Here is a 24,347-nt window from a genome sequence, read left to right as displayed (position 1 = left end):
GTCATGTTAGTAAAAATCACCTTCAACATTGTCTTAAGACTATATTTGCACCGGTTTTAAAAGATAAGGATGTGTTATATACTTATACCTGGTTTTACTTTTGAGGGACGCGATTGAGATTTGACGTCAAGATGAGGGACCTGAAGTGAACTTATGCCAATTTGTGTAGCTGCGTGAAGCCGACAAAAATGCCAATAGGACAACTGCGAACCTAGTACAAGTAATAACTGACTTGCACAGTGAACGGTAGTAGCATTTGACAAGACTTGGCTGAAATATAGACATACAGTGCTTCTTTCTTGACTAGGGCCATGTTTTTTCCCATTATGCCATGATTTTCTTTTAAGTATACGAATACACATTTAAAGTATTAAATGTAGACTAATAACAAAATAAATTATAGATTCTACCTGTAAACTGTGAGATAAATTTATTAAACCTATTTAATTCGTCATGAGCAAATATTTACTGTAGCATCACATTGTCAAATCATGATGTAATTACACTCAGAAGATTCGTCTCGCGATTTATATGTAAACTGTGCAATTGATTTTTTTTATTCATATTTAATGCTCTATGCATGTGTCCAAAGATTTGATGTGACAGAAAAGTTGAAAGTTTAAAGAAAACAAATTAAATCTAAACACGGCCTATAAATATCTAACCATCCTTTGCCTGTCGAGGGCAGAGCTTTCTTTGAGGGAGAAGGGCTAAGCAAGTGTTGGAGTCAAGCGTAAAAGTTTGACTTGGCTACACACGACTACTACCTATTTCTATTTCGATTCTCCAAATGAGCCCAAATCAAACAAAGCCTGAAATATCGGCAGTTTTATGCTCTTCGGAAATGTAATCATCGTAAGCAGTAACAGAGGAAAACCTGAGCCACAAACCTCCGCGATTCCCTGTCCAAGTGTAAAGTAATCCGCATCTGCTCCGCGCCAAGACATGAGGCAGCTTTCCATATCACCGTATCCATAGCCCATAGGCCACCCGGCCCACCCCGTCTTGCAACTAGCTCCGGTCCAAAACCGCACTTGTGCACGACGGCTACTCACTCTCGCAGTGGCGTGTTAGCATAGCACCGCTCGCTCGTTGCTCGCGCGCGCCGGGAATCCTAGCAATGGCCTCCTCCTCCCCGCTCTGCTGCTACCTGCTGCTCTTCGTCGTCGTCGTGGTGCTCACGGGCAGCTGCCGTGCCAGGGACACAGTCGTGCCCGGCCGCCCGCTCGCCGCGAACGAGACGCTGGTCTCGGGCGGCGACGCCAACTTCGTGCTCGGCTTCTTCACCCCGCCGGGCGCCAACAGCACCTACGTCGGCGTCTGGTACAACAAGGTCTCGGTCCGCACCGTCGTCTGGGTCGCCAACCGCGAGGACCCGCTCCCCGGCGACGTCGCGGACAACCCCGACGCCACGCTCTCCGTGTCGCCCACGGGCACGCTCGCCATTGTAGCGGGGAACTCGACCGTTGTGTGGTCGGTCACGCCGGCGGCCAAGCTGGCGAGCCCCACGGCCCGGATCATGGACAGCGGAAACCTGGTGATCGCGGACGGCGCTGGCGGTGGCGTGGCGTGGCAGGGGTTCGACTACCCGACCGACACGCTGCTCCCGGAGATGAGGCTGGGCGTCGACTACGTGAAGGGGAGGAACAGGACGCTGACGGCGTGGAAGAGCCCCTCCGACCCCTCGCCGGGCCCCGTCGTGATGGCCATGGACACGTCCGGCGACCCCCAGGTGTTCATCTGGAACGGCGCCGAGAAGGTCTGGCGCTCCGGCCCCTGGGACGGCGTCCAGTTCACCGGCGTCCCGGACACCGTCACCTACTCCGGCTTCACCTTCAGCTTCATCAACAACGCCAAGGAAGTCACGTACAGCTTCCAGGTATAAACTGACGAGTACCCGTGCAATTTATGTGTACAACTTTTTAAATTTTATTGGAGTTGTACCGTACCGCTGGTGCCATGTCATATATGACACGCGTGCGCGTGTTCGTGTAGGTGCACAACGTGTCGATCATATCGAGGCTGGGGCTGAACAGCACGGGGAGCTACGGGCTGCTGCAGCGGTCGACGTGGGTGGAGGCGGCGGGGACGTGGAACCTGTACTGGTACGCGCCCAAGGACCAGTGCGACGAGGTGTCCCCGTGCGGGGCCAACGGCGTGTGCGACACAAACAACCTGCCCGTCTGCTCCTGCCTCCGCGGCTTCACGCCCAAGTCGCCCGAGGCGTGGGCGCTGCGTGACGGCCGCGCGGGGTGCGTGCGGTCGACGCCGCTCGACTGCCAGAACGGCACCGACGGGTTCGTCGCCGTGGAGCACGCCAAGGTGCCCGACACGGAGCGGAGCGTCGTGGACCTGGGCCTCAGCCTGGAGCAGTGCCGGAAGGCGTGCCTCATGAACTGCTCCTGCACGGCGTACGCGAGCGCCAACGTGAGCGGTGGCGGCCGCGGCCACGGCGCCGGCACCGGCTGCGTCATGTGGACGACCGGGCTCACCGACCTGCGCGTGTACCCGGAGTTCGGCCAGGACCTCTTCGTCCGCCTCGCCGCCGCAGATCTCGGTACGCCATCACATTCCACGCGAACTATGTACTATGCATTGCTACATACGTACGTATATATCTACGTATTACGTGCATGTTTTACGTATTCCATGCATGCTGCGCTGCATATAGAATCTTTTCCATGTGTTTGGTGTTCGTTCCGTCCAAATCAGACAGCACAAAAGTACCGTCGAAGGCCAGATATTTGGGCCTCCTAGTCCATTCCTTTTTGGCTATCTCCCTCTAATCCTCCATAGCTCCAATCCCTCCTTTTTTGGGGAGAATCTCAATAGAAGATTAGAAAGAGATGATGAGTGCCACGCAGCGTGCCCTGCTTCAACCGAGAGAACTTGCTGCCCTGATCCATTTCACTGGAAGACGATCACGACATTGATTTTGATTCCGGCCATCTTTATTCCTTGCCCTTTAATCTCCTTTTCTCTCCATCATGAAACCGATCGATGTTAGCAAGGGAGAAAGGAAGCGAAAGGAGCTTTGATTAATTAGCCAGACAGCGATCGATACCATTTGGTCCCGGGCTCTTTCGAAGGCGGGGCGCTTATCGTCGCAAAAGAAGCACGCTTTGATTTTAGGAGCTATCGCGCGCAACAAAAGCTCAATTATACACGGTAGAGGAATGAGACGGCTTCCACGTCGATCTCTCCAACGTGCATCATATCACTGCACCTGCTAGCTCCCGTGCAGCATTCTCGAGTCGATCCATTGCTGCCCGGCCATTTGTGAGGCCCCTACTGATCGCCTCGACGTGTATCATCGACCAAAGGAGCCTTTTACATGGTGTGGGGCTTGCCCGATTTGGCAGCTAGTACAAAGATTAGAGGGCCCTGTACACCACAAGAGCGAAGTGTGGCCGTCGTCTTGATTGGTAGGTGAAATTTCGCCGGGAAGAAGATAAAGTAGCAGATCTTGGATAGCTCTAGTCAACAGCGACAAGACAAATAGACAATGATCCTCATTATTTGAGGAGATAGGCAGAGGCAGGGATTGCAGTAGATCTGTAGATGTACGTACAAATCTTTAGCTTATAAATTGGAAACGAATTTGATGGTCTGAAGTTTGAACTCACGGTGCAACTTGGAACTTAATTTGGATCTTACGCTTGTTGTGTTCAATAATAGTATTTTAAGACGATGGTAAGTTCACATGACAAAAAAAAAACTAAGAAGTACTCTCTTCGTCGTATAATATAATAACCTAGTATCAGATGCGATATATTCTAATGTCCCATTTAGTTTTGAACACATCCTATATTCAGTTCTATATTATTATAGTGTAGGAAAGAGGGAGTAGAAGTACTCCCTCCGTCCCATTATATCTGCAGTTGAGAATTCCTGCGTCTGACGTTTGACCGTCCATCTTATTTAAAAAATTTTATGATTAATATTTTTATTTTTATTAGATGATAAAAATAAATAATACTTTATGCATGACTTATTTTTTAAAATTTTTTCATATTTTTTTTCAAATAAGACAGATGGTCAAATGTTGTATATGAAAAATCCATGATTGCATTTAAAAGAGACGGAGGGATTAGTATACTAGTGGAAAGGAGGGAGTAGAAGTTCCTAGTACAACAAATTTAAACTGTTTGTCTAGATTTGTTATACTAGGATGTCTCATATCCCACACCAAAATCCCTTATATACAGGGACAGAGGGAGTAGAAAGTTGTAGCCTTGTTGGGAATTGGATTTGGAACCGGGTAGATCGATGTGAAGAATCTGCCCTTGCCGAGAGCTAGAAAACATCCCATCTGCCACAAAGCTCTACGTGGTAATCAAACAACCTAATGTCTCCTTCGGTTTTAGATTGTTGTAGTCCCTCCGTCCCATAATATAAGAGATTTTAGATAGATGTGATATATCCTAGTATAATGAATCTGGGCAGATTCATTGTATTAGGATATGTCACACCTACCTAAAATCCTTTATATTATGGGACCAACCTAGTAGTGGATGTGACACATTTTAATACTATGAATTTGGATATACACATATTCATATTCGTGGTAATAGGATGTCATATACTCCCTCCATCCCAAAATAAGTGCAACCATGAGTTTCCGTGTTCAACTTTGATCGTCCGTCTTATTTGAAATTTTTTTATGATTTGATTTTTATTGTTGTTATATTATAAAAATTAGCATGGTGTCCCTTGCAGATTGTGCGGCTAGGATCATTATATTTTCTCTCATATATTCTTATTTTTTTTTAATTCAGAATTTCCATTAATTCTAAATTGTATATCGATATGGACTCTAGTCTCATATTCCAATATTCATTATTTTTTAATTCTGAATTTCAGCTATTTCTAAATTGTATTTCTATATGGATTCTATTTTTCTTTTTCTTCAATTAATATGAGAATTTCTAGACCACGAGAACGAACGTGGAGGCTTTCTTTTTCTATTACTTTAATAAGTTAATAGATTATAAAACATGAATAGACTCTACGCTTGACTTATGTTTTTTAGTTTTTTGGAAAAAATTTCAAATAAGACGGACGATTAAAGTTGGGCATGGAAACTCATGGCTACGCTTATTTTGGGACGGATGGAGTACTATCATAGATTTGTTTTTTTATGAGACGGTGGGAGTAGGAAAGATGGAGCAGAAGTAATAGCACTGGCTTTGTTTAGTTCCCATTTTTTTTTTCTAAAAACGTCTCATCGAATCTTTGATACATGCATGGAGCATTAAATATTGGATAAAGAAAAAAACAAATTGCACAGTTTGCATAGAAATCGGAAGACAAACCTTTTGAGCCTAATTAGTCCATGATTAGCCATAAGTGCTATAGTAACCCACATGTGCTAATGACGGATTAATTAGGCTTAATAAATTCGTCTCGCGGTTTCCAGGCGATTTTTGAAATTAATTTTTTCATTTGTGTCTGAAAACCCATTCCGACATCCGATGAAATGTCTGATGTGACACCCAAATTTATTTTTTCGCGATCTAAACAAGGCCTTAGATTGTACTCCCTCCGTCACATAAAAAACGAATCTAGAACCAAATGTGACATATTGTAGCACTACGAATCTAGACACAGTACTATGATGTTTTAAATTCTATACTAAGTTGGTTTTTTATGGGACGGAGGGAGTAGCTTCGTTGGGAATTGGATTTGGAACCGGACAGATCGATGCCAAGAATCTTCCCTCGCCGAGTCAAGCCAGAAAACATCCCAGCTGCCACAAGCTTCACGTCGCAATCAAACAACCATCGGTCACTTCGCTTTATCGCCCAGCCGGGAGAGATATTTTCCGTGCAAAAACCACGCTCCAAAGCGACCGGCCGCCACCGCGCCACCCGCGACATGGCAGCGGCCAGCGGGGGTGGCCGGCCAATCGGCCATACGCCTCGCTTTCCAGCACACACTGCACGCGCGGCCGCGGGCGGCGTACCGGCCGAACCATCGAGACAGTGCATGGACAAATATGTGAACGTGTGATGCGTCGCCGGACGCCGGGCTCTGCGGCGTTGCTGGGCTAACCGAAAACACAAAGCGTGAAGGCCTCTGTGCCTCTAGAGAATTCAAAACCACAAATGTTCAAACGCTAGACACCGATAAATCCTTACGAAGAGGTTGGGTACTTGGGTAAACATGTTGAACTGGTTCATGGTTGATCACATATTCACGTGCATTTGCCACTGTAGATCGCCTGTGATGCTGTAGCGCAAGGTTTCCAGGTGTACCTGAAACAGAGCATCTGACTCTGGTTTGGCATTGTTTCGAGGGCATCATATGTGGCACTACATGTTGTTCAGCGCGCTACTCTGCTCTACGAATAGGCCCCTATTCTTCTCGGCTTTTTCATCAGATTATTTGCTTCACAAAAAATATATTTTATTAAAAAAACCTTTCCAATAGCATTACTTAGGTGGTGTTTGAATCTCCTTAAGAAAAAGATTAAGTGTTTCACGTAAAACGAGATGATAATAACATATGATTAATTAAGTTTTAATTATTACAAACTTAAAAAATAGATTAATCTGATATATTATAACAGCTTTCATATAGAAAATTTTTACACGAAACGCACATTTTAGCAGTTTGAAAAGCGTATCACTAGTATCCAAAAGTTTATTCAACTTTTGTTGGAGAAAAGAACATGGCCACTTCTTTTAAGATATTTATTTTTTTTAAAAAAATATTCCTACAGTAAATAGATATTCTGTAGCAATAATCGTTCCATATTCCAAACCAAACAGGTAATACTGATTAAATGCTCATATATGGGGCAACTCATTATATTCCTCTAGATAAATTAGTCGATATGTCGTTGCATACCATCATCGATTTAACAGCTACGTTTTTCTTGCACAGGTTTAACAAGCAAATCTAACAAGGCACGTGTAATAATCGCCATCGTTGTCAGCATCTCATCGGTGACGTTTCTGTCAGTTCTCGCTGGTTTTCTCGTCTGGACAAGAAAGAAGAAGAGAGCAAGAAAAACCGGTAATGGCCATGTGTCTTCCGAGTGTTAACAAGCAGATACTCCATATAAATACTTGAACAAAAAGAGGGGAAAATAATAAGCATATTTCAGGGTATCATACTCATACCGACTTCTATGTGATTATAGGATCAAGCAAATGGAGCGGTGGTTCCCGCAGTACTGGTCGCCGCTATGAAGGAAGCAGTCATCACGATGATGATCTGGAACTTCCAATCTTTGATCTGGGGACAATTGCAGCTGCTACTGATGGTTTCTCAATCAACAACAAGCTCGGTGAGGGTGGCTTCGGACCAGTATACAAGGTACAACACTACATGAACCACCCCAATGAATCACGCATAAACATGCAAACATTTTGAACGCAAGTTCAATGGCAACTCATGATTTTCGTTCAAAAAAATGGCAACTCATGATTTCAAGCATCAAAAGGCAATTATTTAAGGTCTTCAGCATATAAATGAACGAACAATGATAGCATAAAAAAAATGATCTTCTGAAATTTGAACTACAGCCGCTATGTCTGGTTGATCAACAGGGTAAGCTCGAGGATGGACAAGAAATAGCAGTTAAAACGTTGTCCAAAACATCCGTACAGGGTCTCGACGAATTCAAGAATGAGGTAATGTTGATAGCTAAACTTCAGCATAGGAATCTTGTTCGGCTTCTCGGCTTCAGCATTAGTGGACAAGAAAGGATACTTGTGTACGAATACATGGCAAACAAGAGCCTAGACTACTTTCTGTTCGGTATGACTATCTCAGTCTTTTTATGACCATGAAAAAAATGGCTGATAATACTGTGAAGAACATAACAGTTTGCAAATGTAACAGAAAAATCCAACAGTGTCCTGCTTGACTGGCAAGCGCGATACCGTATAATAGAAGGCATTACTAGAGGTTTACTATATCTTCACCAGGATTCAAGATACAGAATCATCCACAGAGACCTGAAGGCAAGTAATGTTCTTCTTGACAAGGAGATGACTCCCAAAATTTCTGACTTTGGCATGGCAAGAATGTTTGGAAGTGAAGAGACAGAAATCAATACCAGAAAAGTGGTCGGCACATAGTAAGTATGCTAAGTATTTACAACAGGAAATACTGATCGTATAAATGAATTTACTCATATATTTGCTTTATTCATTTTGGCTCTTTTGTAGTGGCTATATGTCTCCAGAATATGCAATGGACGGAGTCTTTTCTGTCAAATCAGATGTATTTAGTTTTGGAGTTTTACTACTGGAAATAATTAGTGGCAGGAGGAACAGAGGGGTTTATTCATATTCAAACCACCTAAATCTTCTGGGACATGTGAGAGCTTAAATCATCTACTACATGTTTGAATGGAAGTTGTTTTCTCAATTCAATTTCAGAGTAACTTCAAAAACTTTTTTTCTTTTTTTGCCCCTTAGGCATGGAGCTTATGGAATGAAGGAAAAAGCTTGGAGTTAGCAGATGAAACAATGAATGGCTCGTTCGACTCAGATGAAGTACTCAAATGCATCAGAGTGGGACTCCTATGTGTGCAAGAGAACCCAGATGACCGTCCATTGATGTCTCAGGTGCTTCTGATGTTAGCTACGACAGATGCTACCACATTGCCAACTCCTAAACAGCCTGGCTTTGCAGCTAGAAGAATTCTAATGGAAACAGACACATCATCAAGCAAGCCAGACTGCAGCATATTCGACAGTGCAACAGTTACTATACTTGAAGGTCGATAGGATGTTAATGTGCTAATTGAACTTACTAGGGGAATGTGCATTACATAATGTGCTTTCTTCATCACCGTGTGTTTGAGCAACAGAAATTTGCATAATTATTGAATAACTGCACCAACTAGGGTATGGTTCCCTCAATTCAGCAGTTATCCTAAACTGTAGTGACAGAAACTACGGAAGTTATTGTTATTTGGTGATATTTCAAAGCACTATAGCATTAATGTTCCATATGTCCTGAAGGTCTCAAAGAGAGCCTTTTCCCCTATTTGCAAACAAGGCCTAAGAATTTTATAAATATTAGGAGCATTATAAATAACCATGAAGGAATAAGTAACCACGGATTAAAAGTCTTGACAGGATTTCATTTCCAAGTTTTTATGTGAAAATAAAACACCCAGACAACTTTAACCAGTTCATTCTTTTCTACTTGGCCATCATACGATATACTTTCTGATATGATGTTCTGAAAATTATTATGAGTATCTGATTTGTCAGATTAGATGAGTTACATTATCACAATGAGGCCTAGCTGACAGCCTTAAAAACTTGTTGATTATAAGAATCAGGACAGTGATATGATGTAAAAAATAGATAGAATCATCATGCACTTATGTACGTTCTGAAAGTCTGAACTAAGGAAGGTACTCTGTAGGTCTAATGAAAACCACACCTTTGTATGATATATATTATTTATCAATTGACCCTACATGCTACAAAGTCAGTGACAAGCAAATGAGCTTTCTAAATTAACATATGATAGCCAAAACTGCCAATTTTGACTAATTCTGTTAGCTATATCAGGGGTAAAAAAACAAGTGTCAAAAGAATGAATACTCGCTGCATCATTATTTACACCACACATGAGCAAGCTAGTTCAGTCACCTTCAGCCATTCAGGAAACTCTCGTACTGTGTTCCCATCAAAGTACTATTAACTTCAGCCCAGTTATCTATATGATCACGCAAAAGTTTGGTATGGATTTTCACATGCCTACTGGACAGCTTTCTCTTAGGCAATCTCAGAAAATCCAGGACATCCATGAGCTTCTGAAGAAAGAAAAAAAAAGCTGTTTAGAGAGAGAGAGAGAGAGAGAGAGATGCTCATTCAGCCTCCGGACAAGGATATATAAAGCAATAGGACTCACAGTATCATTGCTGACAACATCCTCATAATACAGAATAATATGGCGTGTCTTTTTGAAGTACAGTAAAGCATCAGCGGCCAACTTATCGGATTTCTTAAGATCGGCGATCAACTTCTTTGTGTCTATTTCTGGCTTAAATTGAGCAAGAATTTGAGCCTGCAAAAAAGAAGAAGAAAGATCAGTAGGATAACCTTTTATTTCACATGCAGATCTTTCAATAGAAAATAAAGAAGTGAACCTCGCGTTCAGAGTGCACATGAGATTTATGAGTTCCATTTATCTGCTTTGCCTTACTATCATGAGCATTTGCTAATACAGAGACATAACGCTGGAGAGTATTTCTTCTTAAAAGGAAGATTGCAGACACGCCTCTTCGGTTGAAGTATTCAACTACCTCTTCATGATGTTGCACTAGACCCTGCAATTTACACCAAGATAACAATAACAGAAAATAAATTAAAATAGGTGTCAGAGTAGGTGCAGTAAACTAGGCCCCTTTGAATCGCAGGATTGAGAAAACGTAGGAATAGAAAAAATATAGGATTTTGATAGGAATGTAAGTGTAAAACATAGGATTGCAAAACACAGGAAAAACACAGGAATGACCGTTTGATTGAACCGCAGGAAAAACACAGGAATTGGATGAGAGAGAGACTCAAAGGAAAGTTACCAAGAGGTTCTACCTCATGTTAAATTTCCTCCAAAATTTGCATGGGAAGAGGCATTCCATAGGAATTTTATAGGATTTCATAGGATCCATTCCTTTGATTCAAAGGGCTATATAGGAAAAATTCCTATAGGAATAAAATCCTCTAAAATTCCTATGAATTTCCTTTGAATCAAAGGGGGCCATATTAGGGATGAGTCTATTTTATCCCCCTCAACATTCATGCTGTTCTAGCTTTCAGCCTTCAACTATGGAAACAGATAAATTACGCACCTCAACTATAAAACCAGACAAACTACACCGCTAAAGCAATTCCACCTGGGCTTCAAACTACGTGGAGCTACTGTGACAATGGTTTAGACACACGGGCAGGTTCTCAACAAACTCATCAAGGCAGAGCCCACTCGTCAATCTATCTTCTCTTAGACAGCAACCGCATCTCCAAAATGAATCTAATTCATGGTCTATACTTTTGAAATATGCAGTGCTATGTATTTATCAACAGCATCATTTCTGGACGAAGGTGAACCACCAATGTAAAAGTTAATACTTCGAATAAATATGGAGAAAATATAAGGTCACCTACTTCTTTGCTTACCCATCTACAGAAACCTAGTAATTCAATCTCCTAGGCCAAGGGTTTTAGGCTTTTAGCAGCTAATTCCATAAAAACCTTTATGGAAGCAAAACTTCCACATCCGAATATGCTTTGAACAGAAAATTCACGAGCACAGGGCCAGTGCATGAAATATTAGTATATTGCTACATTCCTTACTTTTCAAAAAGAATACCATACTGCTGAAGTGCTATACAAATTGACTAACCATTCTCCGCAAAATCTAGCTAAAGTTATAAACATTAATACTAACCATTCTCCGCACTACTATGCATGTGTACTACTAACTGCTAAGTCAGAATTTAATAAATAATTACTTTTAGACCTATATTATCAAGAAGATTCCAAAAGCCAGCTAAAGCTGCCATGTCCATGTTCCACAAGAAAATATATAATTAAGTAACAAAAATGAAACTGTGCAACTTACCATGAGATAGGAGTAGTAAAAATAACTATTATGGCGAAAATATTACCTGATTCAGCATCCATTTCAACCCCACTGCTGCAGTACATTCATTTTTAGCAGCACTGCTGAGCCAGTCCAGATTGTACAATTTATCCAATGTTTTTGTGATCGAAGTGATATTACTACGCCTTTCCTTGATAGAGAAAATCTCTCCATTGGAGCTAATGTTCTCATGGCTATTCAATAATGTTTCAATCCACCCACTTCCTGACCTCTGCATCGACAAGATAGCGAAGAATCTAACTGGTGTGCATGCACATTCTTTCCTAGCGAAGAAATTTAAGAAAGGAAATACCCAGTTACTTGCTGACATGGAAAACATAAACATAGAATTCCAACTCGCAAGTTTATCCTCATTACCTACTGTAAGTATCAGGTGTGGGATAATGCACATAAGGGATCTCAGTCACCGGAATGCTGGGGTCCTGGCAAAGTTTTTCCCTTTCTTTTTCTATCATGTCTGTCTGCTTAAGACCAAGAAGCATCCCATTTTGCTTCAAAGACACTGAGAAAATGTATACTCCGACAAGCGCGATCAAGGCCAATATAGTTGTCCATGACAGGAGAGGGTACCTCCTTGTAGACTTCGCGCTTGGGTTGACTGTATCCTGTAATTGAACAGTCCAGTCAATGATTGTTAATTGCAAGACGGAAGGACCGAAGGGCATCTCAGTCTAATGAATTTGACTCATTGCAAATAAAAGAAATCGTGGCAGAATAAATAAATATATATGAATTAAAGATGGTTGAATAGTGACACTCTCACAATATCACATTCCAATTAACCCTTGATGTAAAACGCACAGAAAAGGAAGGAGAATTATTAGATAGATGAGTCAATTAATTAGCCTTGCATCACCTTAGTGGCTGTGCCCAAATCCTCTACCACCACCACCACCGACCTATCCTTCTCTCTTCCTGCCTCCTCCATCGGAGAACGCAAGCAAACATCAAAGCAACACCAAATACAAAAAATCAACCGCAACAACCCCACATTTCCGAGATTACTCGGACCCAATCAATCGGCCTCGAGGTTCAATCAAATCAATCAGCTGCGCCAGAACGCCCCCCTTCCGGGAAGAGGGAGGAAACGGTTGGAGAATAGAGAGGAGGTAACGGCACGGAGCTTTGGGTTGAGCTGGGGCAGGAATTTCGCATCTGGGGGAAGAGAGAGAGAGAGAGAGAGAATAGGAGGAGGTTGAGAAGGAAGGAGGCGGGGTAGGGTAGCTATTTATAGCAGTTGCCACCATGGGCGGACCTTCCAATATAGCATGCCATGGCGTCCGCCATACCTACTTGCCGGCGAGAGTACACCTATGCCCTATATCCTATCTATCCTCTTCGTCTTCCCCGAGCATCAAGCCGTCCCTCTCGCCGCCTGAGGAGAACGAGATTGCAGAGCTGCAGCGCCTGGGCCAACTCTTGGATATGGGCCGACGCGCCATTGTGTTAGGCCCATTAGCCCATGTCCCATCTCAGATAACTCAAGAGACAAGCGACTGAAGTACGGTTAGAGACGGGACTCGTTCCGCGAGAACTTACGGCGGCGGGCCGGCGGCTCATGAACCCTATAATTTGGGCGCGGCGGCGGCCGACGAAATCGCGGCCGAGCCGGTCGGGCGGTCAGATGCGGCTGCCGGGCGGCGGTGTCGGGGAGGCGGATCAACCTATGGAAACCTCGGTCGTGGGGGTGTGGGGGTTTGGTTGGGCGCGTGATCGCCTGAAACAGCAATGCGGCTATCGGATGGCTGGTAAGAAACGAATTTGAAGATTTATGGTGAATTGTTTGTGAGTTGTGACACGGCTATCGGATGGCTGGTAAGAAACCATTAACAGATTGTTTCTTCCATGTCTCGTCTTCAGAAATCATAACTGCATTTTGTCAAATTGGCGTGACGAATAAGGTTGCAGTATCAGTTGCAGCAGGGGCAAGAAAGTGAAATACGGTAGGTGTCTTCGTCGTTCACTAATTCACCTGATAAAAACTGTTTGAAGATTATAGTTGATTATATTTGCTTACAGTCTCATTCTCACGGACTCATTTAAACATCCAGTCCTTCGTTTTTTTTAGTAGAAGAACCTTCATGCTGACAGCATTTCTACCAGTTTGCCCTTTGTATCCCTCTTTTAACTTGATAAAAACTTTGCTGGGGTTCTTCCAACAACCAGCCTGGCAAGAAAAATCACAATTGAGTCGAAATTATCCCATCTATGTTCATTTCAGAGTCTGTTTGATGGTGATGATTTAGCTGTTGTACTTGAAATAGATATCTGAAACGGAGGATTCCACATGAATCCGACATCACAACTAATATTGCAGCAAGTTGCCTGAATTGACCAAATTGGCTGGTATTTTTAGTGTCACATGTAGGAAAATCAGGCAAGATGTGGTCTATGTCATTCCTAGATGCCGCATCACATCGGGACATGACCAAATCGAGGGCCGGTCGATAAGAAATGATGCTTAAATACTGTTAGCCTTTTACACAAATCATTTAACCAGTTTTGTCGGCTCCATCACACGCCAGACAATGTCTCTAACCTACAACTAGTGCATTGCAACAATCATGACCTTGTCTAATGTGGTCTTACAACTTACAAGTTTTCAAGACTCGTTATAAGTGAACTAGTTTCAGCAGAGCTTTGCATGAGGTTTTGACTCGCTATACAGAACTACAGACTTACTGTTAGAGCAAGGAGAATTTACTGTTTCAGACTACCTAGCCTCTATTGTAGTTGTCGTCACACCATTGCTGGTAAGTCCATGAGATGATTCTGTGTCTAATGTGATCTTCCCAATGTTCACTCCAGGCTCATTTGGCTGTGGCAACGTGGCATTCTCACTGGCTAGCATCATAACAACTGAAGACATCAATGGTCTGTTCTTGGGTTCCACTTCAACGCACAACAGAGCGACGTGTACACATCTCAACACTTCGTTGTCATCAAAGATGTCTCCAATTAACTCATCCAGTAAGTCCACACTCTTACCTTCTTTCCACAACATCCATGCCTGGAAAATCATCAAAATGCCAATAAGGCAATAATGTGACAAGATTCACCAGAGCAATTGTGACAAATAATTTGCACTTACATATCTGAGGAGGTTGAGATTAATTTCGGATTCACAAAAGCCTCGATTCCTCCTGCCGGCGACAATCTCCAGTACTAGGACGCCAAAGCTGAAGACGTCGGATTTCATGGAAAACACACCGTCCATTGCATACTCTGGAGACATATAGCCACTGGACCATCTCGAAAGTCATTGTGCAGTCCCAGTTTTGTAGCTATATACATATAAACAAACTACGAGAGTACTCACTACGTTCCGATGACCTTTCTAGTGTATGCAGTGGTTTGATCACCTTCAAACATTCTCGCGATGCCGAAGTCTGAGACTTTTGGTACCATGTTTCTGTCTAATAACACGTTGCTTGCCTTCAGATCCCTGTGGATGATCCTAAACCTTGAATCTTCATGGAGATATAATAGGCCCCGTGCAATCCCTAGAATGATCTCAAACCGTTTGTTCCAACTTAGCAGTTTACGATTTCCTTCGTCTGCAGAAATATGTTTAGTACAACAAAACACTATGTGTATACATTTAATTGAGAAAAATAATTATGTAATGTTTATGTAGAAATGAACTGACCAAATATGAACGTGTCTAGGCTCTTGTTGTGCATGTGCTCGTATAACAGTATCCTCTCGTCATCATCAATGCAGCAACCTAGTAGCCTGACAAGGTTTCTGTGCTGAAGCTTGGCAATTAGTTTGACCTCGTTCTTAAATTCAACAACCCCCTGTACTGATCTTTTGGACAACCTCTTCACGGCTACTTCTTGCCCATCCTCAAGTCTTCCCTGCTCATAATTTTATTTGTCTTACACATTACAGTTTATGAAAAATTACCATCGTATAATCTATTGGATGTTGTCTTGAATGTTCTAAAATATATGTTATCTTACCATGTAAACAGGGCCGAATCCACCTTCCCCAATCTTATTATGCGCTGCGAATCTGTCTGTTGCGTTGAAAATCATCTCAAGATCAAACAACGGAAGGTCAAGATCATCTTCAGCACCCCTGTTCTCATCAAACCATTGATCCCTTGCTGGGCTCAACGCAGGGCTTTTCCTTACCCTGAACGGAAGATCATCGGCATCACTGCTTTTCTCCATTTCAGTGTGCTGCTTCCTCCTCGCCTTGTTCCTCCAAAAACAGTAACAGCCAACAACTCCTAAAATGCCACAGATAGTCGTGACCACGGCGATCACCGTGTTCTTGATTAAGCGCCGGCGTCTTGCTGCAATCAAATAGAGGTAAACACATTTAGATGTTTTTGTGGTCTCGTGTGATAATTTTGCTGATCAAGTATGACTTTTTAAACTTACGCGTCAAAATGATCTGTCCTACTTCCTTCGTTTCACAATATATGACTTTCTAGCATTGGCCACATTCATATAGATATTAATGAATCTAGACACATATATATGCCTAGATTCATTAACATCTATATAAATATAGGCAATGCTAGAAAGTCTTATAATATGAAACGGAGGGAATACTACAAAGTCAAGACAACTTTTTTCATTTCATGTTTGTCGGTATCAAGTTAGGTGATGGTGGAAACTTGCTCGCACAAGTATATCTTCTTTCTTACGCACAAGTCCAGTTGATCGTATAAAAAGAAATCATTGGCTCTTGCAGCCCAACGACTGATGGCTACTTGTCCCGTTAACCCATGGTAATTTTACTAATTTTGCCTATATTTAAAGGCAACCATTGACTTAGTATGCGTATAATGGGGACAAGTTTCCATGGTTGGTCCGGTGAAATAGAAGACTGTGCGTGCCATTAGAAATGTTTAGTTCGAAGAGGAAAGTTAGCATGCTCAATTCGCTAACCAATATGAGAAATCGATCACAGGTTCTTTTGTTTTATTATTTTTGTGAGATGGTAATTAAGTATTCAAAGCACATACCCCCTAAGCACATATTTTCAGATGGGTGAAATTCAGGGAGGACTACGGCCTACGCGGATGGTGTTTCAAGTGTTTCACATGTTTCACCACTCAATGAAAAATGTTTCAGTAAAATTGTTTTAGATATTTCAATGTTCGGTAAAAAAAAATGTTTTATTACTTAGAGAAAAATGTTTCAACGAGATGCAAGTATGAAACACTCGAACAAACTGGTAGCAACACCCCAAAATCGAAATGTGCAACATACAACAAAATAGAGTTAAACATTCAAATATACCAAGACGCAAGATGGGGAAACAATATGTTGCCACATCTAAAAAAACTCCAAAAATAAAATACCCTACCTCCTCCCTTCTTTCTCTACTCCAACCACTAGATCTGCCTCCCTTGCTTAAAGGCTTAGAGCTACCGATTGTCTGTCATTGGAGCCCTGTCGCCACCTTGCCAATTCCTTCAGATAAGGCCGTAGTCGAGGGGACCAGCCGCGGGGAGGAGGATGGGAGGCTAGGGTTCCACAACAACGGGGATGAAACGAGATTATGGCCGTGGCGGCGGACATCTCGGCACCGTATGTTAGGCTAAAGCGAATGGCAAGAGAGATGGGGAGCGCAAGGGGGCCTAGCGTGCCCAATGAAAATGGCGAGAGAGAGAGAGAGAGAGAGATGTGGGGAGGGGAGGTTGGCCTGATCGCCTGATGTGAAGTGCATCCATATTTTCTTTGGCATCGGACGTCTCTTTTTTTTTTAAGATAATAGGATAACCGGCCTATCCTGAGACGGATTTACACAGCCAAAATCAGACGTATTATGCTAAGTGTTTTTGGTGAAATTCCGATTGCCCTCTCATCCAAAAGTACTCTAGGAACATACTCTAATCCCTCAAATAGAACCCACCCTACACACTACATGTCTTCAAATGCAAATGCAAACATGATTAAATCAAGGGATCTTCAATCCTCACCTGGTGCGTTCAAGGCGTCAATCTCGGACTGAGCGAGTCGGATGTACAGATCCTGCACGACCACCGTATACTCCCTCATGTCCAGCAAATCGACGGTCCAGAAGACGCACCCGCGACTGTCTCCGCCGCTCACGTTCGCCGCGGCGTACGCGTTGCAGCTGCAGTTGCGCAGGCACGCCTGCCTGCACTGGTCCAGCGTCATGCCGGCGTGCACCGTCGCCTTCGTCGCCTCCGGCAGCTTCATCCTGTTCACCCGCCAGAACCCATCGCCATCCCCGCAGGTCAGGTTGGCCATCCTGGCACAACCTTTGGACGAGTCCTGGAAGGGCCCCGGTTGGGACTGACTCTCAAACCCCGGCAGGCAGCTGCACTGCCGGGACTGGTCGACGCTGCTGACGCAGTAGCTGAACGGCCCGCAGAACGCGTAGTTGTCGCATGGGTCTGGAGGGTAGAAGTAGCTGTTTTCGCTCCAGGACTGGCCGTTGTTGTCCGACCATGATCGCTGCAGCTTCCCCAACGTGCCGTTGACGACGAATCGCGTCAGCAATGATGGGTCGTGGACGGAATACCTGTAGTACGTCTCGTCGGGGCTCGACAAGACCGTGAAGGTGAATGCCCGCCTGCTGTGACTTGAGGAGAGGCACGCCGGTGAGCACCTCTCCGTTCCACGGCCCGCTCGCGTAGATCCTCCTCGAGTTCTCGGAGAGGAAGAACTCCGGCAGCCCGCCGAGGACCAGCCCGAACGTGTACTTCCCCGGCGAAGGGTCGGTCGGGCTGCGCCAGGATGTGATGTTTCTGGTGATGCCGTTCTTGAGGTCCACCCCGAGCTTCATGTCCGGGAGCAGCGTGTCCGTCGGGTAGTCGAAGCTCTGCCACGCCATGCCCTGAGGGGAGCTCACGACGAAGTTGCCGGTGCCCAAGAGCCGAGCAGTGGCGCCCTGGGCTACGGTTCCAGTGGGTGCAGCAGACGACCATACGGTGTTGTTCTGCCCATCGCGGATGACAAGGCGGCCGTCAGCTAAGAGTCTGACGTTGCCGGGTTTGATGAGCACCGGGTTCTGGCGGTTGGCGATCCACACGACGGTCTGCGGCGAGATTTTGGCGTACCAAATCGCGAGGTAGTACGTGCCACCATCCGGGCTGAAGAAGCCGAGCTTGAAGATGCCATTGGCCGAGACAAGCGTCTGGTTGCCGGTGATGGACGCGGCCTGGTTGATGCTGTCATCGGCGATGGATGGCTGATAGGACAAGGCCGTGGCAACTAGGAGGAGGGTGAGTGAATGTGTCCTCATGCCTCTCTCTCTCTCTCTCTCTCTCTCTCTCTCTCTCTCTCTCTCTCTCTCTAAGCGCTGATAGATTACGATCTATTGAGATCTCTCCTCTGTACTATAAGCTAGGACATGGCTTCCCTTCTTGATATCATGCAGCTTTCTTGAGCTGCTGTTATCGTGGACATGTAGGAGGATGATTAAGGCTATGCACATAGCAGATTAGCTTCTAATCATCGTGAAGCAGACTTGACACTTGATGAGAGATGTCAATGCAAGCTAATACCACCTATTACCAGATCTGTTCTTGACTTAGTTGTGCAACTAGTACTTGAGCAACAACTATTAACATTAATTAATTTGTTTGATCACATGTATGGAACGATACCGAGTTGTGCAAGTTGTATCGCAACTAGTATTTATCCCGAGGCTGAACTACGTACGATTGACCGGGTAAAGTGGCCGACGACAATCGGCCATCAATCCCCGTCTTCGAATCATCTTGTAGTACTGAAAATCATTTTTTTGGGGTTTAATTTTCTGGAATCATGTGGCTTTCAGTTATAACACGCACGCGCCATTGAACTTCTCAACGAAACGTACTATCGATAATATATTGTTGACAACCGAATAGTATGTCCGCATATTTTAGGGATGAATCTAGATATAAGCATGTTCAGATTCTCTAAGTTAGTTTTTTTTGTTTGGAGAGGAGTATGCGAGCGAGGATGTGACTACGCTACGCGAGAAGCGAGGTCTGATTGCGGCGGAGGCGGGCCATCCGTGTGGGCTGCACGCCCAGCACCTCGAGGATGAATCAGTGCCAGGCTCATGGACCTGACTACGTGAGCCACTACCGCGGAACTAGGCCAGGCACACGAGAGGCCCACACGCTGAACGCGCGTTGCCACGGAATAAGTTCATTCTAGGTCCCTCAATTTGTCACCGAGTCCGAAATTCGTCCCTTGAGTACAAAACCGGGTACAACACATCATTTAACTTACAAAACCGTGCAAACGAGGTCCCTCGGCAGTATTGTGTCCGGTTTGGCTGACGTGCGCCTACGTGGCTCATTTGACTAGGTATTCGTCCAACGTGGCATTTACATGGCGCTTATCCGGCAATTCGATCTCAGAAAAAAAAATAAAAACATGGGACCCATATATCAGCCACACCCAAAATAATAATAAATGATGGGACCCATTTGGCCCCACATGCCATCCCTCTTCTCTCTCACCTGGGCGGAGCATTTTCTCGAGAGGAGCGGGGTGGCCAGAGCAGGCGACGGGCGGGGCGGAGTGGCCGGCCGGCGGAGCTGGGTGAGCGGTGGCCGGAGCATGCCGGCGGAGCTAAGCGGCGGCGGCCGGAGCAAGCCGGCACAGGCCAGGGGCAAGGGGCGGCGGTATCGTGGCGCCGAGGGGTGACGGGCGGAGCAGAGGGGCGGCGGGCGAGCTCCTGGAGATGGCGACGGGATGAGGCCAAGAGGACACGCCGACGGAGAGGTTGACCGGCGGAGTTAGGGCGATGTCGTGCGCGGCCATCAGGGCGAGCGCGCCGCCGAGGCTGTGCCCGGTGATGGTCACCTGGACGTTTCTTGCGGGAGAAGTGCCTCGGGTTGGCCACCTTGTTGCGGATGCCAGCGATGAAGTCGCCGTAGTTGTCGCCGGCGCTCACGTTGAACGTCGCGGTGAAGAGCGTTTCAACGCCATGGCCAAGATCTCAGATGTTCGATCGCTATGAACTGAAACTGGCAACAAAATCAGAGGATTTCTGAACTATGGACAAGATGGTAGTATTACAATCCCAAAGAGTTGGGATGTGAGATTTATAAGGGAAATTTGCTTGCTAGTCAAAAATAAACAATTTTGCTTACCAGTCAAAACAAGAAGGAATTTCACTTTGCAAGTGCATGTATACTGAGATACGGATGAACAGATCAAAATATCAGATCATATGCCTGAGATTTTTGCTGCGGAGACGAGGAGTACGACGATGATGCTGGTGATGACCAGGCGGCTGGGCGACCCGACGAGCGGCGCCATCGCGGGCAGCCGCCGGTCCTGTCCTCCTGGGCTGCCGCCACCGCCGAGCACGACCACCACGGGCTGCTTCTCGACGGCTGGGCACTCGAACGGGCGCCGTCTTGCGAGTCATGGAGTGGATGTCGTATTGGGGAGCGGATGTGGGGGCGCAGGGCTGGCGGACGGACGGTGCCCCACCTCGACCTCGCCGGCCGCACCGTCCTCGGCTGAAGCCATGGCAGCGACGGGCGCTCCCACGCCTCCCTTCTCCTCGCCCTTCTCTTCGATGTCGCGGGCCGCGCCGTCCTCAGCCTCGGCCTCCCGCGCCTCGCCTTGACCTTGCTGTCCGCGCCGTCCTCATCCTCCGCCTCCCTACGCCCCGCTATTGAAACTTGGATGGAGAGGAAGGTGTGCCGTCGTCTCGTCACCGTGCACTTGGGGAGGCGCGGGACCCGTACTTCATCGCTGCCATGGTGCCGCCACGCGTCGCTCCCTCCTCACCCGCCAGCCACCGCCCGCCGCCCCCTCCTCTCCCGCCGGCGCCGCGCGCCGCCTCTCCTCGCTCGCGCCTGGAGAGAGGACATAGGAGAGGGGAGAGAGATGAAGGGGAGTTGGGGGAGAGAGGAGGAAGAAGACGATGGTGAGAATGACATGTGGGGCCCACGTGGGTCCTATTATTTTTTTTGGTAACTGACATGTGGGCCCACAATTTTTATTATTTTTCGAATCGAATTGCCACATAAGCACCATGTCACTGCCATGTCATATGAAGACCGAGTCAAATTAGCCACGTAGGCGCCACGTCAGCGAAAACCGCCACCAAAACCGCCATGGGACCTATATTGCACCGGTTTTGATAGTTGAGGGACCCGTTGTATCTGGTTTTTCGGTTGAAGGATGAAAATCGGATTCATCGACAAATTAAGGGACCTCAAGTGAACTTATTCCCGTTGCCACTGGTCACTGCAAATAAGTTTACTTTAGGTTCCTCAAGTTGTGTCGAGTCTAAAATTCATCCCTCAACCGAAATACTGATATAACTCATTCTCAACTCACAATATTAATATTGTATTAACTTTAGTCCCTCAGCGATATAGTGCCCAGTTTTAACTGACGTGGTAAATGGGCCCTACATGTCAGCAGCCAATACCTCTCTCCTCTCCCTCCCTCTCTTCCCCATCTCTCTAGGACACGTGGCGTGTAGTGGCTGGCAGGGTCGTCCTCGATTCCTACATCCAACGCAACATCAACAGTGACACCTCCCCCATCCTACAATTTCTTCGATGAAAATCTCCACGAAATGGCGACATTTTGCTCCGTCTACGAAGCCAATTAGGCCTTTCACAGTGGGGCGGAACTTACCGTGGCTTCGTCTCACGTGGCAAGAAAAGTGGGTGGGGCCCATAGCTATACTCGGTTCTCCGGTTCCTAGCAAAGCAACGAGGAACTTCGCTCGGGCGCGGGGCCCACTTGGTGAGCACGCGGGCGACGACGACTCCGCGTCGGTGGCGACTCCGCGCCGCTATGGGAGGTCCTCGGCCGCCGCCCATGGTGAGTCGCCGGCGCGGCTCTCTACTCCAGTCGCCGGCCGCGTCGGCCACGCCGCCCCCGATCTGGTCGACCGGAGCTCGCCGGCCAGGAGTGGCCCGCGCGGGGTGGAGAGGGAGATGCGGGCGGCCCCCTAAGCTCAGCTCAGCGCGACGACGACGACACCGCTGCCATCCTCCTCTCTCCGCCTTCTCGTCGCCGTCGGTTAGAGCTGCTTCGCGTCGACGTCGATGGTGGCCGAGCCGCCGCCACCGCCTCCGGAGAGGCGAGCTCCGGAAAAAGAGGAAGAGGAGAGAGCAAAATGTTCGGCTTCGGGCACCACGGCCAAGACCAGCCGCCCCAGCACGTCGGCGGCGGCGGCGCGCACCAGCCCACCTTCAAGATCTTCTGCCGCCGACCAACCCGCGCGATGAGCACCAGATCCCGACCAACCCGTGCGACGAGCACCATATCCGCGCACGGGATGAAGGCGGCGCCCTTGGCCACGCCGGTCACGAGCGGCCCTGCCGCTCCTCCGCTTGCCGAAGATCAGCCCGAGGACGCCGCCGCCGCCGCTGTCCTCCCCCGCCGCCGCCGCCGTCGTCCTCCCGCGCCACCGCCGTCCTCCTCGCTCCGCCTCCTCGTCACCACCTTCAGGAAGAGGGAGAGTCGGGCGCAGCGGGGACGGCGCGCGCCGCCGCGGGCGGCGGCAGCGACGGCGACCACCACCACCGCCATAGTGCTCGCTGACGACGGGGGCAGAGGCGGCGGGGACTTGGGCGGAGGCAGCGAGGGAACGGGCGGCGGAGGAGGGGAGAGCCGGCGCCGTTGGGTGACGAGGGAGGAGGACCAGTTGGGGATTTGGTGTCGGTGAAGATATTTGTGGGCCCCACAAGTGGTGCTTGCACTGTGAAGAGAGTGTCTTCATCCTATGTGTCATCCTGTGGTAACTCATATGGGGTGCTTGCACTGTGAATGGCCTTAGGTCTACATTGGTGTGATCATGACGGAGTGCGGGGAAAAGCTTCTCAAGGCCAATGACCCTGTGTCCCTGCGTCGCGTCCATGCTGCGACCCGCCAGGAGACGATGTCTCCAACGCCCACAGGCAGAGGCTACGGTTGCATCCGATGTTCAGGTTAGCAAGCCCCAGCTACCGGCTGTCCTCCGTGGCCATGTCACCATGTGATTGATATGACCATCAAGTATAGTCATATAACCAAGCATGAGAAATATAAAACATTACCAAAGAATGCATCGGATGAATGAAGAATCTACAAGATATTTAAGTCCAACAAGTTTTGGAATCCAGTTTAGCCTCCGAAGACAGCACTGACTTTCAAACGGACCTAGCGTCTTTATGCCAATTCCGATTTGGGTGATCTTGGGCTTGATGGAAAGCTTATCTTTCTACCTTTCAAACGCATCCGGTCTCATATCCTAATTCATTCCGTGTCAACGGGAATCGTTAAACAAGACAGTGCTGTTGCTAAAACCAAACTTGGGCCTTGGGTCTTGTAATAGACTAGACTCATCTCAGAAGTGTCTCCCTCCACATCCACGAATTAACACTTAACCCATGATCTATTTTCCTCTATAAATGTCTATGTACACCCTCTAGAACAATTGGGTTTTATTTAGTTGAATTTTGCCAGTGTCATTCACTTTGTCTCTAGTCCTCGCTCAATTAGTTGGCGATTATAGATTTAGAGCCCACGATAGTTGGTGTGTTGATTTGCCGGGTCGATTAGATCTACCACTTCAATCACAACTATTTCTTTGTGTTTAATCACATATTCGCAATATTTAGATTGCATCTTATCTTGTTCTTGCAATGTTCTCTCGTTTGCATTGCAGGGTTCATCAACCGCGCATCACGGTTGGTACGACATCATTTGTGGTGTAGCGATTGTACGGCGTCCTGGAGTTGTTCTGGTTGTTAGCCATGTCACAAA

At 46.5% G+C, this 24,347-nt stretch overlaps 2 protein-coding genes, 2 long non-coding RNA genes and 1 pseudogene across 6 annotated transcripts; 2 read left to right on the top strand and 3 right to left on the bottom strand.

Moving 5' to 3' along the window:
• The first annotated feature begins 982 nt into the window (after nucleotides 1-982).
• On the top strand, nucleotides 983-8,947 carry LOC4327038 (receptor-like serine/threonine-protein kinase SD1-8). Its single transcript, XM_015770518.3, has 8 exons — nucleotides 983-1,879; nucleotides 1,996-2,557; nucleotides 6,889-7,020; nucleotides 7,148-7,323; nucleotides 7,557-7,767; nucleotides 7,852-8,089; nucleotides 8,181-8,331; nucleotides 8,433-8,947. Exons 1-8 carry the CDS (start codon nucleotides 1,121-1,123, stop codon nucleotides 8,742-8,744), a joined length of 2,541 nt encoding a protein of 846 aa, XP_015626004.1. The 5' UTR covers nucleotides 983-1,120; the 3' UTR covers nucleotides 8,745-8,947.
• A 449-nt stretch (nucleotides 8,948-9,396) lies between these two features.
• Nucleotides 9,397-12,993, bottom strand: LOC4327037 (uncharacterized). Its single transcript, XM_015764214.2, has 6 exons — nucleotides 12,494-12,993; nucleotides 11,995-12,242; nucleotides 11,642-11,900; nucleotides 10,124-10,303; nucleotides 9,886-10,041; nucleotides 9,397-9,787 (listed from the first exon to the last, which is right to left on the bottom strand). The coding sequence occupies exons 1-6, from the start codon at nucleotides 12,563-12,565 to the stop codon at nucleotides 9,626-9,628; spliced, it is 1,077 nt and encodes a 358-aa protein (XP_015619700.1). The 5' UTR covers nucleotides 12,566-12,993; the 3' UTR covers nucleotides 9,397-9,625.
• Nucleotides 12,994-13,146: 153 nt separating this feature from the next.
• LOC107279769 (uncharacterized) lies at nucleotides 13,147-16,328 on the top strand. Its single transcript, XR_001542090.3, has 4 exons — nucleotides 13,147-13,385; nucleotides 13,498-13,580; nucleotides 14,446-14,607; nucleotides 15,614-16,328. It is a non-coding gene; the product is annotated as an uncharacterized lncRNA (long non-coding RNA).
• On the bottom strand, nucleotides 14,063-18,991 carry LOC9266887 (receptor-like serine/threonine-protein kinase SD1-8; annotated as a pseudogene). Its single transcript, XR_010736332.1, has 6 exons — nucleotides 17,579-18,991; nucleotides 15,603-15,940; nucleotides 15,287-15,497; nucleotides 14,957-15,194; nucleotides 14,729-14,879; nucleotides 14,063-14,647 (listed from the first exon to the last, which is right to left on the bottom strand). The product of XR_010736332.1 is annotated as a receptor-like serine/threonine-protein kinase SD1-8 (transcript).
• Nucleotides 18,992-19,828: 837 nt separating this feature from the next.
• Nucleotides 19,829-21,484, bottom strand: LOC136353033 (uncharacterized). Of its 2 annotated transcripts, none has more exons than XR_010736379.1 (2): nucleotides 20,720-21,484; nucleotides 19,829-20,593 (listed from the first exon to the last, which is right to left on the bottom strand). It is a non-coding gene; the product is annotated as an uncharacterized lncRNA (long non-coding RNA). The 2 variants fall into 2 exon arrangements; XR_010736373.1 differs by having other exon boundaries at nucleotides 19,829-20,587; nucleotides 20,720-21,391.
• Between the last annotated feature and the right edge of the window lie 2,863 nt (nucleotides 21,485-24,347).

This window comes from Oryza sativa, chromosome 1 (genome assembly GCF_034140825.1).
Source record: "Oryza sativa Japonica Group chromosome 1, ASM3414082v1".
NCBI classification, from domain to species: Eukaryota; Viridiplantae; Streptophyta; class Magnoliopsida; order Poales; family Poaceae; genus Oryza; species Oryza sativa.
The sequence above is the reverse complement of the archived record's forward strand: the minus strand, read 5'-3'. Positions and strand labels throughout refer to the sequence as shown.

Bases quoted from the DNA above. Each gene is read 5' to 3' on its own strand.
- LOC4327038 (XM_015770518.3), top strand. From the start codon at position 1,121: ATGGCCTCCTCCTCCCCGCTCTGCTGCTACCTGCTGCTCTTCGTCGTC. The intron at 2,558-6,888 runs GTACGCCATCAC...TTTCTTGCACAG, and splicing joins CCTCGCCGCCGCAGATCTCG to GTTTAACAAGCAAATCTAAC. The intron at 8,090-8,180 runs GTAAGTATGCTA...GCTCTTTTGTAG, and splicing joins AGAAAAGTGGTCGGCACATA to TGGCTATATGTCTCCAGAAT.
- LOC4327037 (XM_015764214.2), bottom strand. From the start codon at position 12,565: ATGGAGGAGGCAGGAAGAGAGAAGGATAGGTCGGTGGTGGTGGTGGTA. The intron at 10,042-10,123 runs GTTCACTTCTTT...TCTTTTTTGCAG, and splicing joins ATGTGCACTCTGAACGCGAG to GCTCAAATTCTTGCTCAATT. The intron at 9,788-9,885 runs GTGAGTCCTATT...TTCTTTCTTCAG, and splicing joins ATGTTGTCAGCAATGATACT to AAGCTCATGGATGTCCTGGA.